We start from the raw sequence: 10,973 nt of genomic DNA, 5'->3' as shown, positions 1-10,973 counted from the left end.
GTATGGAATCTAAAGATAGTTTTTTTTTGTCGTTTTTAGGTTGGACGCCGCAGTTAACATGAAAAAAACAAAAACAAAAAAAAAACGAAACAAACTTGGGCTGGTCTTCTCCCGAGGAAGTGTCATTATATAGCTAGTCTTCTGGGGGGGGGGGGGTGTCTCACTACATAGCCAGTCTTCCCTCTTCATAGCGAGATCGACCCCCCTCCCCCCTAAATATAGTTTCCGGATTTTTTTTTTATTCTGACGTTTTCAATGTTTGAATAAAAATTCTCCGTCGTAGGATTTAATAATTAAAACATCTTAATAGCGTTTTAACAGTTTGTTAGCCGTAAATAATTTTGGGATTTTAGTATATTTATCATTGGGGGGGGGGGGGGGTAAAAGTATTTTCTGAAAACAACGGCCTTATATGTGCATTCATGCAGTGTATATAAACGTTGAACTTGTCCTTTCCATCTTAGATTATAGCTTAATACAAAAATTAAAAAAAAGAAAGAAATATACAATGATTATAATGAAACTAAAAACATTATAAGAAAAAGATATAACTGAATTAAATTATATTTATTTCTTTGCGTTTTGTATTATTTTCTGTATCTACATTTAGGGTTAGGATGTTTATGAAACTAAAAGCAATTTGTAACCATCCTATCACGTTTTCATCTTATTTTTTCCACAAAAATAGTTCGTGAAATATTTATTTATCGGTGGAGTGAAACGAAGGAGAAAATAATGGAACTGAGGTATAGCACTCTAATAATTTTTAATTTACGTATATATGATAACATTCGTAGTAGGCAATATCTTATAAGATATACACTAGTATAGTAGAACAAAATGCACCTGCTCTCAAATCCTTTCTTTACGTAAAAGATGTTAAAAAAAATTATGACCAGAGTCTTATTTTTGAGGACATTCATGTCTCTCTGCTGCATGAAATATTATATATTATATAGCTTGCATGTATATATTGTATAATACCTGCAAATATGGTTCTTAATAACTTGACATTTATTGTATGGATTTTGAATAATGAAAATAAAGAAATTTTATGCTTACTTGGAAAATTTATTTCTGAAAATGGTAAAAGAACCAATGTATAAATACATCTGTCATCATGTACATGCATGCCTTTTCTCCAATTTTACTTTATTGTATTTTTTCTCTGAAATATATTACAATTTTAAAGGGAAAAAACCCATACAAATGTATAAATACATGTATGAACATGTTGTAGCATAACATATTTGTATTGTCTTGGGATCAGTGACAATAATTTGGACACTTGACACTGGTATTGTCTATGATTATTAACGCTGAATACAATGTTATATAACTGTTTATGTAACTGTTTATATATATTTTTTTATATAAAAACAATGTATATTGTGAATAATGTTTAAATTGTGCATTTATATATGTGGAAATGCCTCTCGGGGCCCTTGATTGGTAAATAAAATATCTTGTATCTTGTACATTATTCTTTGATTTTTTTTATTTAAATATAGAACACCTTATAAATGTGAACTAGAAAAAAAATCTGAAGAAAAAAAATCCTTGGACCAAGGGTGTATAATTGGGGAGGGGGGTGTTGGTGTCCTGTCCGCAAGCACCGGTTATCTATGCTACTAAGATCTCCAACAATTTATAATATGTTTTCTCATATTAAAGTTAGCATAATAAATCAATTGTTGGCGTAATAAAACAACAAACTCAGAATCTTCATTTGACATTATCCATATAAACACGTCAACATTACTATATATCGGCAAAATTATTGCCCCTCCAACCGGGGTTGAGCACCGGTTCTTACGGCCATGGTGCATGTGAATGACGACCCCAAAAACAAGCCCACTCGTTTGATTTTGAAAATAAATATTCTCTCCTCAAAAATTTTCCCTTTGGAGTTTCGGCAGTCAGCTTGACTGGTGCTACCCCCATCTCTCTCCCTTTCGCTCTCTCACACAGTTTGAAGTTTAGTTGTTCCCCCCCCTTTTTTTTATTGATTTTCATACTTTTTCCAGTGAAAAACAATATGTGTTTGTGAAACACTGATGCCCCGTTTGGTAACTTATAGCAAAGGTTAAACTTTATCAAATGCAAATCAAATATGTTGGTACCCAAAGTAAGGTCTTGTCTCGATGAATAAACCTGTGAAATATGAAAGCCCTAGCAGCACCCATTGAATAGATATGGAAAAGGTTAAAGTTTTTTTTCAAAAGTATGTCAAACATCAAGGTCAAGGTTAATTTTAATGGTGCCCAAGGAAAGGCCTTCTCTCAAGAAATACACAGGTAAAATATGAAAGCCCAAGCACCAATAGTTCAAAAATTATGACCAAGGTTAAAATTTTCCAAAAGTAGGTCAAACTCAAAGGTCAAGGTCAAAGGTTCAAAGTTGTTGGAATCCAAAGAAAGGTCTTGTCACAAGGATTACAAATATGAAGTATGAAAGCCCTAGCACCAACCATTCAAAAGTTATGGCCAAGGTTAAAGTTTTTCAAAAGTAGGTCAAACTCCTAGGTCAAGGTCAAAAGGTCAAAGTTGTTGGTATCCAAAGGAAGGTCTTGTCACAAGGATTACACATGTTAAGTATGAAAGCCCTAAAACCAATTGTTCAAAAGTTAAGGCCAAGGTTAAAGTTTGAGAAAGTTTTGCAAAACTGGGTCAAACTCCAAGGTCAAGGTCAAATATGGTTGTACCCAAAGAAAGGCCTTGTCACAAGGAATACACAGGTGAAATGTGAAAGCCATAGCTCCAACCAATCAAAAGTTATGGGCAAGGTACGTTAAAGTTTTTGCGGACAAACAGACAGACGTACGGACAGGGCAAAAACTATATACCCCCGAATCTTCGATACTGGGGCATAAAAATGTCCTTGATCATGTTGGAAATAAATGTTTTGTCCTGTTAAGACTCGACACTCCCAGCCCCTTTGTAGAACGTTTCCGATTCGTTCGAATAATTTAAGGGACAACTTATCTAAATGTGAAAAAGGTGTGAAAATGTCCAATAGTAAACAAAACGAAGACGAAAAGTCGCAAAAGGCAGAATCTGAGGTTGACAAAGAGCTTGATGACCTACTAGAAAGTTTGTATAATATTTTTCAAGTCTTTGTTTGTCTCATTAGGGTAGCTTAGGGTAGCACCGTGTCTGTTGTTGGGATTAAAGATTCACAGACTAAGGAAATTCAGGTTACAGTGTCTACACGTCCTAGTTTTTCCGTTTATCTATTGATAACATAATAGTATGTACTGTTTGAACACGTTGAAGCTATCTCTAGAAAACAGGTTCTACAAAGTAAACTATAAAACTTGGTGTGTGATATGTCAATATTTTATGGGTGTAAAGATTAACAAGAGTACATTGCAGGAATTACACAAATAACCATGGTCATGGTTAGCTAGTCATGGTTATCCAAGCCACATCTTTCTCCTCACAAACATTAAAATATGAGTAAATTATGGTTGGCACATAAGGTTCTTATCAGCTCATGCTATTTGTTTCCAGAGACAAAAAAGAACAGAAAGTAGCTACTGTCATTTGCACTTATTATGATGGACACATTGTATGCTATATTTAATACAAAATAGTGGAACAACTTTACTGGTCCCTAGAAAAACGCACTAAAAATAGTGTCACCAAGGGCGACTTCAATATATATGAGATCGCGTGAGCAATTGAAAAAATAAAAATTACTAGGTTTTTGGCCTTTTTGACTGCAAAGTTGAATTAATAAAAATACAGATGCAACTGAATTTCTTAATTAATAAAAAAGAACGAGTCACTAACCCTAATCTCTGGGATGGTATGCGAGGACTAACCCAAATCTCCAGGGCAGATGCTAAACTAACCGTAATCAGTGAAATAATGTGCAAGAACCAACCCTAATCTCTTGGATGGATGTGAAACTAACTCTAATCAGTTGAATACTTGTGCAAGAACTCACAATCCCTAATCTCTCAGGTGGGTGCAAGACTAACCCTAACGAGTTGAGTAGTGTGCAAGAATAACCCTTATCAGTTGAGTGACGTAAATCCGTCATAGTGCAATGAGCGCGCGGATCTTGCAGATCTGGGGACCAGTAGGGCTGTGTCAATATATCAAATATTCAATACATATTGATTTTCAGGAACGTATCGTATCGAAAAAATAACTTGCAATACGTATCGAACAGGCCGTTTTCCTTATAATTCTGTAAAAAGGCTGGGAATTTCAGTCACCAAAGATTATTTTTAACTGTTTTGAAATATAAATGAACAAAAATGAAATAAACATTAAGGAGATAGCACATCTTAAATAACTATTACAAAAATACATAGACAACTATATTTTAATATGTTATGTTAGACTCACCCAGTATTTATCAAATTTATGCATTAAATGTCATTTACAAGACATTTGTGAAAGACTTAATAAATAATCCAATATATCGCATATCGCTTAAAAAAATATCGTATCGTATCGAAATATTTTGCTCAATACACAGCCCTAGGGACCAGTAAAGTATTTGTTTTGAATACTGGTATCAATATCAAATTAGTTAATTCCAAAATGTTTAGATATACCTCCAAGAAGGATGCTGGTTATTCTCTATGTAGTCAGAGTTGGTTTAAAATGTAATGTTATGATATATTTTAGCTTCCATCATATTGTAATAGTTTGGACTGCGGATATCAGCCTGGATAGCTCAGTTGGTAGAGCACCTGACTAGTGATGCAGGGGTCCCAGGTTTGATTCCTAGTCCAGCCTTTCCTATTACACAATTTAGTGCCATTGACCACATCTGGACTTGCAGGTGAAAGTCCTGCCAGGGGCAAAGAGAACTTGGGTTGTTTCTTCAAGGGCAAAGTCAATTAAAGGAGGGGGCATGTAATGGTTTGAGTTTTGGATATTGGTCTGGATAGCTCAGTTGGTAGAGCACCTGGCTAGTGATGAAGGGGTCCAGGGTTTGATTTCCAGTCTAGCCATACATTTTCTCCTTTCCTGTTATAATAATTTTTTTTGAGTGGTTTCAAAGAGGGGGGGATAGATTGGATACCCAGTGTCTGTCTTTTTAAACAATCACTGCTTTAGCTCATATACTGATTATGCCTACATTTGGTACACAAGGAGATCCATGCCTATTCTCTGGTTTAAAGTTATATATGGTAAGCTTTCTTTAATGTTTTATTGTAATTTCAGGTGCCTTAAAAGACTTTGATAAACCACAGGGTGCTGAGTCCTCACCACATAAAAATGTCAAGGTCAGTTTTTCCCATGATTCCATGTTTAAAGAATTATTAAATTAATCATAAGTAGTGTTTATTTAGAACAAGATACAGGTAATTCATTAGACATGTTGTTTCTGATTTTAATTTCAGTGAAATTCATTAAAATAAATAGAATCTTAGAGAAGTTTCAGTTCTTTTTTGAAAGTAGGAGAATGATACACATACATTTTATAAAGATTATGCACTTTTTAACTCACCTGAGCCAAAGGCTCAAGTGAGCTTTTCTGATAAAAATGTGTCCGTTGTTGTTGGCATCGGCTCCTTAATTTTTTTTATTTTCATCTTCTTCTCCAGAACCACTGGGTCAATTTCAACCAAACTTGGCACAGAGTATTCTTGGGTTAAGGGAATTTAAGATCGCTCAAATGAAGGGCCACACTCTCTTCCAAGGGGATATAATAAAGAAAAAATCTTCTGAAGAATCCAGGGCCAGAAAAGATGAAACATGTGAAAGCTTTTAAAATTGGGTGGGGTCATTTAAAAAATCTTCTGAAGAACTCCAGGGCCAGAAAATATGAAACATATGTGAAAGCTTTCTGACATAGTGTAGATCCAGATTTGTTCAAATCTTGACCCCAGGGGGTAAGGTTGGACCACTATGGGCGATCAAATTTTTACATCCATGGGTATATTTAAGAAAAAATCTTCCAAAATCCTCTTCTCGAGAACAGCAATGGCGTGATCAGTAGTATTTATAAAGAAGCATCCTGAGGTAGTGTAGATTCAAATTTGTTCAAATCATAATCCCAGGGGGTAGTGTGGGGCTATAGTGTGAAATCAAAGTTTTACATAGGAGTACATTGGAAAAACCTTTAAAAATCTTCCTTCTCAAGAACCACTGGGCCAGAAAAAGATGAAACTTATGTGAAAACTTTCTGACATAGTGTCGATTCAATTTTGTTCAAATCATGACCCCAGAGGGTAGGATAGGGCCACTATGGGCGATCAGAGTTTTACATCCATGGATATAAATATTAGGAAAAATCTTTAAAAATCCTCTTTACAAGAACAGCAAAGCCATGATCAGTCATATTTATTTGGAAGCATTCTGAAGTAGTTTAGATTCAAATTTGTTCAAATCATAATCCCAGGGGGTAGGGTGGGGCTACAATGGACAATCAAAGTTTTACATAAGATCTAGAATTCATATGAAAAATCCTTAAAAATTTCTTTCAAGAACAGCAAAACTGTGATCAGTCATATTTAAACGGAAGCACACATAGGTAGTATGTATTCAAGTTTGTTCAAATCATGACCCCCAGGGGGCAGGGTGGGGCTACAATGACAATCTTATAGTTTTACATAGGAAAACATACAAAAACATGCAAAAACATAGGAAAAATCTTGTTCTCAAGAACAGCAAAGACATGTTCATTCATATTTACATGGATTCATCCACAAGTAGTGTATTTTCAAGTTTGTTCAAATCATAGGTAGAATAGGGTCACATTGGGTATCAAGGATTTACATAGGAATACATAGAAAATTCTTTTAAAAATCCTCTTTTCAAGAACAGGAGAGCCATGGTTAGGCAAATTTATATGGAAGCATCCTCAGGTAATGTAGATTTAAGTTTGTTCAAATCATGATCCCCAGGGGTAAAATGGGGCTTCAGTGGGTGATCAAAGATATACATAGGAATATATAGGAAAGATTCTGCTGGTGAAAAACAAGAATGACCGTAGTTACTTAGGTGAGCGTTGTGGCCCATGGGCCTCTTGTTAATTTCTTCATTAGCATGTGCCCCCAGGAGGCAAGAAAGAAGATCCATTGTCAGAGATGTTTGCTGAGGAGTTCTCTGATGAAATGAGCAAGCAGTTTCAGGAGACCATGAAAGGTCTGATGGGAAATGACCCTCGACTCATGGAGCAGATAGAAAAACTGGCAGAGGCAGCAGGACAGTCTGGTAATCGTTTTATTTTGACCCAGCATGAATTTGATTAGTTTGAATTAGTATTAGACACACATGAAGAGGAAACTATGTAGATATTTCTTGTCAACTGCAGTTCAACTCTGGTATCTCGAAAACCAATATCTTGAATACTATGAACAATTGGAAGTGAGTTTGAAGTCTCAACCTCTTGTTCCATACTCAATATCTCCGAAATCCGAATCCTTGGTGATCTGGAAGTTTGAGATAACGAGTTTTGAGGTTTGAATAAGAGTATCATAATGATGTCACACTTATTTTAGGAAAATTTGATACAAATTTTTAAACAGACCAGTGAAAGAAAAAAAAGCATGATGTATCAGTTATTAAGATACAATTACTATTTTCATGGATGGTTTTATTTCTTAAGATATAATGTTTTATATGAAATAATTTGAACAAATTAAGGATGATAATTCAGGTTCTATGGTATATGAACCTTTTATTTCGTATAATGCACTGAAAAATGTAGAATGAAATACTTTATCATATAGAGTTTATCCCTGATAACTTTGTCATATAACAATACAAATAGAAGCTTGTTTAAAGTGGTTAAAATGATTAATTTTATTTTCAGATGAGTCACAAGGGTCTCAAGAACACTTTGCCAAAACCCTGGCCAGCACAATAGAAAGTATGACCGAAAATCTAGACGGGGCACAGGTGATCATATATTTATTTTACTCAATTATGCTAAATTGTATTGAACTTAGAGGAAAACTAAACAGTTTTTGTAAAAAAATTATTTGATACTCACAGAATGATTTCACATTAAAAAAAAAAAAGTCTCAAGGTTTAGACTGATTATTGTTTAACAGGGTGACATGAGTGATGAGGATCTACTGAAGGCCTTTACCAGTATGGGGATGGAAGAGGAGGGAGAAGGATTCATGCCGATGATGCAGGGCATGATGAAGACACTGTTATCTAAGGAGGTTCTGTATCCCTCCCTAAAGGAACTCTCACAAAAGGTAGGTTGTCAATGTGAAATAATGCAGGGCATGATGAAGACCCTGTTATCTAAGGAGGTCCTGTATCCCTCCCTAAAGGAACTCTCACAAAAGGTAGGTTGTTGCAGGGTATGATGAAGACCCTGTTATCTAAGGAGGTCCTGTATCCCTCCCTAAAGGAACTCTCACAAAAGGTAGGTTGTCAGTGTGAAATAATGCAGGGCTTGATGAAGACCCTGTTATCTAAGGAGGTCCTGTATCCCTCCCTAAAGGAACTCTCACAAAAGGTAGGTTGTATGTGTGAAATAATGCAGGGCATGATGAAGACCCTGTTATCTAAGGAGGTCCTGTATCCCTCCCTAAAGGAACTCTCACAAAAGGTAGGTTGACAATGTGAAATAATGCAGGGCTTGATGAAGACCCTGTTATCTAAGGAGGTCCTGTGTCCTTCCCTAAAGGAACTCTCACAAAAGGTAGGTTGAGAATGTGAAATAATGCAGGGCATGATGAAGACCCTGTTATCTAAGGAGGTCCTGTATCCCTCCCTAAAGGAACTCTCACAAAAGGTAGGTTGTTATTATTTATGCTGTGTGTATTCTGTGAGTAGAAGGGATTTTACATTTCAAATTGGCATCATGGCCCACTTTAATACAGTGTGTTTTTAACTTTTTAAAAATATATACATGTACATATAAAGAGCAATTAAACATTTGGCTCCAAATGCTTGAACTCAAATAATATTTAAAAATATCAACAACATAACCTTTCCCCTGTATTAATTATGTTCCTCACTGATTTGATTATTGCTTTAATTGTAGTAAATTTCACCTGTATTCAGAGATTTCTGCAAATTTTTGGTTGTACACTTGTATATTTTTACAATTAAATTCATGCTTATGAGTCAAAATAATTGAACTTAAGCAATTAAGGAGGGGTGTTTTCCTCTTATTGCATTGTTTGAAAACTCTACTCCTAAATAACATGGAAATTAATTAATTTTCTCAGTATCCAAAATGGATTGAGGAGAACAAAGATAAGGTGGAAACCCAGCAGATGATTAAATATCGGGAACACGACAGGATTGTACGGGAAATCTGTGTGGAGTTTGAAGCTGAACACATGTCAGACACAGAAGATGTCAAAAAACTACGATTTGAAAGAATTGTGGACTTAATGCAACAGGTCAGACAGAGTTATTCATCTTTGTTATATTTACATTTGCCAATGTGACATGAAGTCCGTCATGTGATCAGACTTTCTTGCATATGGAAAGCAAACCACACAAGACATTTGGAATGTCTAGACTGTGATGTCACATAATGTCCTTCATGTATATAATGTTGCATTTCCATAACAGAGTCTAAGGCCATCTTAAAAAAAAAAAATGTTTACTTTCCCTCTCCCGACTAAGGAAAAAATAAGGGTAGGTAGGTAGGAAATTTTTTTTACTTAAAAACACTTGCTAATATGAAGTTAAAATAGTTAACAATGAGATGAGAAAACTTTGGAATGAATTAAAAAATAATTGTTTCCTGGAGGTTTAAAAAAGTTTTGAGTGGGCCATATTTAGTCAGTCTGTCGAGAGAGGGCCACCAAGCAATTTTTTAAAGATGGCCTAAATAATGCATTTTTTCCTTTTGTAACACATATAAAAATGTAAATATAAATAAAAGAAATAAAATATCATTTTTAGAGGTTCATTGGGATATGACGTGAAGTTGGTATGTGATCAGATTTATGTCATACATGTATATCCCAATGAAACTCTATAAATGATATTTTTCTTAATTGAATTACAGATATACACTTTCCAAATTACTAATATTGATATTTGTATCATAAATTGCAGAACAATCAGTATTATTTAATTTTATTTAGATGCAAAATATGGGACAGCCTCCAAAAGAAATTGTGGGTGACATGGTAGGCTTTACTATTTATTGTCAAAAATGCAAATCTGTCAGAATATTAGGAAAAATGTGAAAAGCCTGTGTGTGAATGTTTTTTAGTATCCTCAAGATAATATTTATGAAATCAAATAATACTCTGCATTTTGAATTCATTTTGCTATCCTCAGTTTTTCTATGTCAGATGTATTCTTGTTTATTTATAGGCACCAGGTTTAGAGTTTGATGAGAATGGAATACCGAAAATGCCTAATGGATGTCCAATGATGTAACTGTGAAGATTCCTAATAAATGTATGATGATGTGAAAATGCCTGGAGAAATGTCCCAATGATGTAACTGTGATAATGTCAGTACAATATTGCATAACCAGAGTTTGTGATTTCCTGTAATTAAGAGTATCACTTTGTATGTCTTGGAGTGTGTTCGATGTGATATTTTGTATAACTGTTTCCAGAGGGTGACCATTTTAGCCGAGTGCAATAAGTTTGAATGATATCAGTATGAGAGTAAGAAAATTCTTTCATTTATAAAATATTTTAAAAGATTGTGTGGAACAAGAGTAAATTTTACTTGAGATGATACTTTTTTTGATTATTTGTTCTGTTTCACGCTTGTCTATAATGTATTTTTTTAAAGCTCAGCCGAGTCAATGGTCGCTGCAGAGAGCTACAGATCGAAGCATTGTAAAAACCTTCAATTGACGCCGCCGCTTTTTTGTTGCTCGCTTCGGATATTATTTCTTGTGTTTTATGTTGTCCCCTGCTTTAAGAATGGTATCTGATAATTAACCATATATTTTACTCTTATTCTTGACACTTTATATACCTTTCAATGGTCCAGAACAGCCCTTGATGGTTTTGGAATGTCGGTTTAAAAATTCCCATTCCAACGTCCTTGTTGGGGGTCGTG

General features: G+C 34.7%; 1 protein-coding gene across 2 annotated transcripts; it reads left to right on the top strand.

The window, feature by feature from the left end:
• Positions 1–2,972: 2,972 nt before the first annotated feature.
• Positions 2,973–10,645, top strand: LOC133179192 (peroxisomal biogenesis factor 19-like). Of its 2 annotated transcripts, XM_061313985.1 has the most exons (9): positions 2,973–3,092; positions 5,187–5,248; positions 7,013–7,181; positions 7,783–7,868; positions 8,024–8,140; positions 8,314–8,349; positions 9,161–9,337; positions 10,034–10,078; positions 10,269–10,645. In XM_061313985.1, the coding sequence occupies exons 1-9, from the start codon at positions 3,008–3,010 to the stop codon at positions 10,332–10,334; spliced, it is 843 nt and encodes a 280-aa protein (XP_061169969.1). In that variant the 5' UTR covers positions 2,973–3,007; the 3' UTR covers positions 10,335–10,645. The 2 variants fall into 2 exon arrangements, with proteins under 2 accessions (XP_061169969.1, XP_061169968.1); XM_061313984.1 differs by lacking the exon at positions 8,314–8,349 and having other exon boundaries at positions 8,024–8,176.
• Positions 10,646–10,973: the final 328 nt, after the last annotated feature.

This window comes from Saccostrea echinata, unplaced genomic scaffold, assembly GCF_033153115.1.
Source record: "Saccostrea echinata isolate AGI-Se365-2 ecotype Australia unplaced genomic scaffold, CSIRO_AGI_Sech_v1 ptg000004l, whole genome shotgun sequence".
Classification (NCBI taxonomy): domain Eukaryota; kingdom Metazoa; phylum Mollusca; class Bivalvia; order Ostreida; family Ostreidae; genus Saccostrea; species Saccostrea echinata.
This window is presented reverse-complemented; position numbering and strand designations above follow the sequence as displayed.

Excerpts from the sequence above, each read along its gene's own strand:
- LOC133179192 (XM_061313985.1), top strand. The coding sequence starts at position 3,008 with ATGTCCAATAGTAAACAAAACGAAGACGAAAAGTCGCAAAAGGCAGAA. Across the intron at positions 7,869-8,023 it reads AAAATCTAGACGGGGCACAG|GGTGACATGAGTGATGAGGA; the intron begins GTGATCATATAT and ends ATTGTTTAACAG. Across the intron at positions 10,079-10,268 it reads AAGAAATTGTGGGTGACATG|GCACCAGGTTTAGAGTTTGA; the intron begins GTAGGCTTTACT and ends GTTTATTTATAG.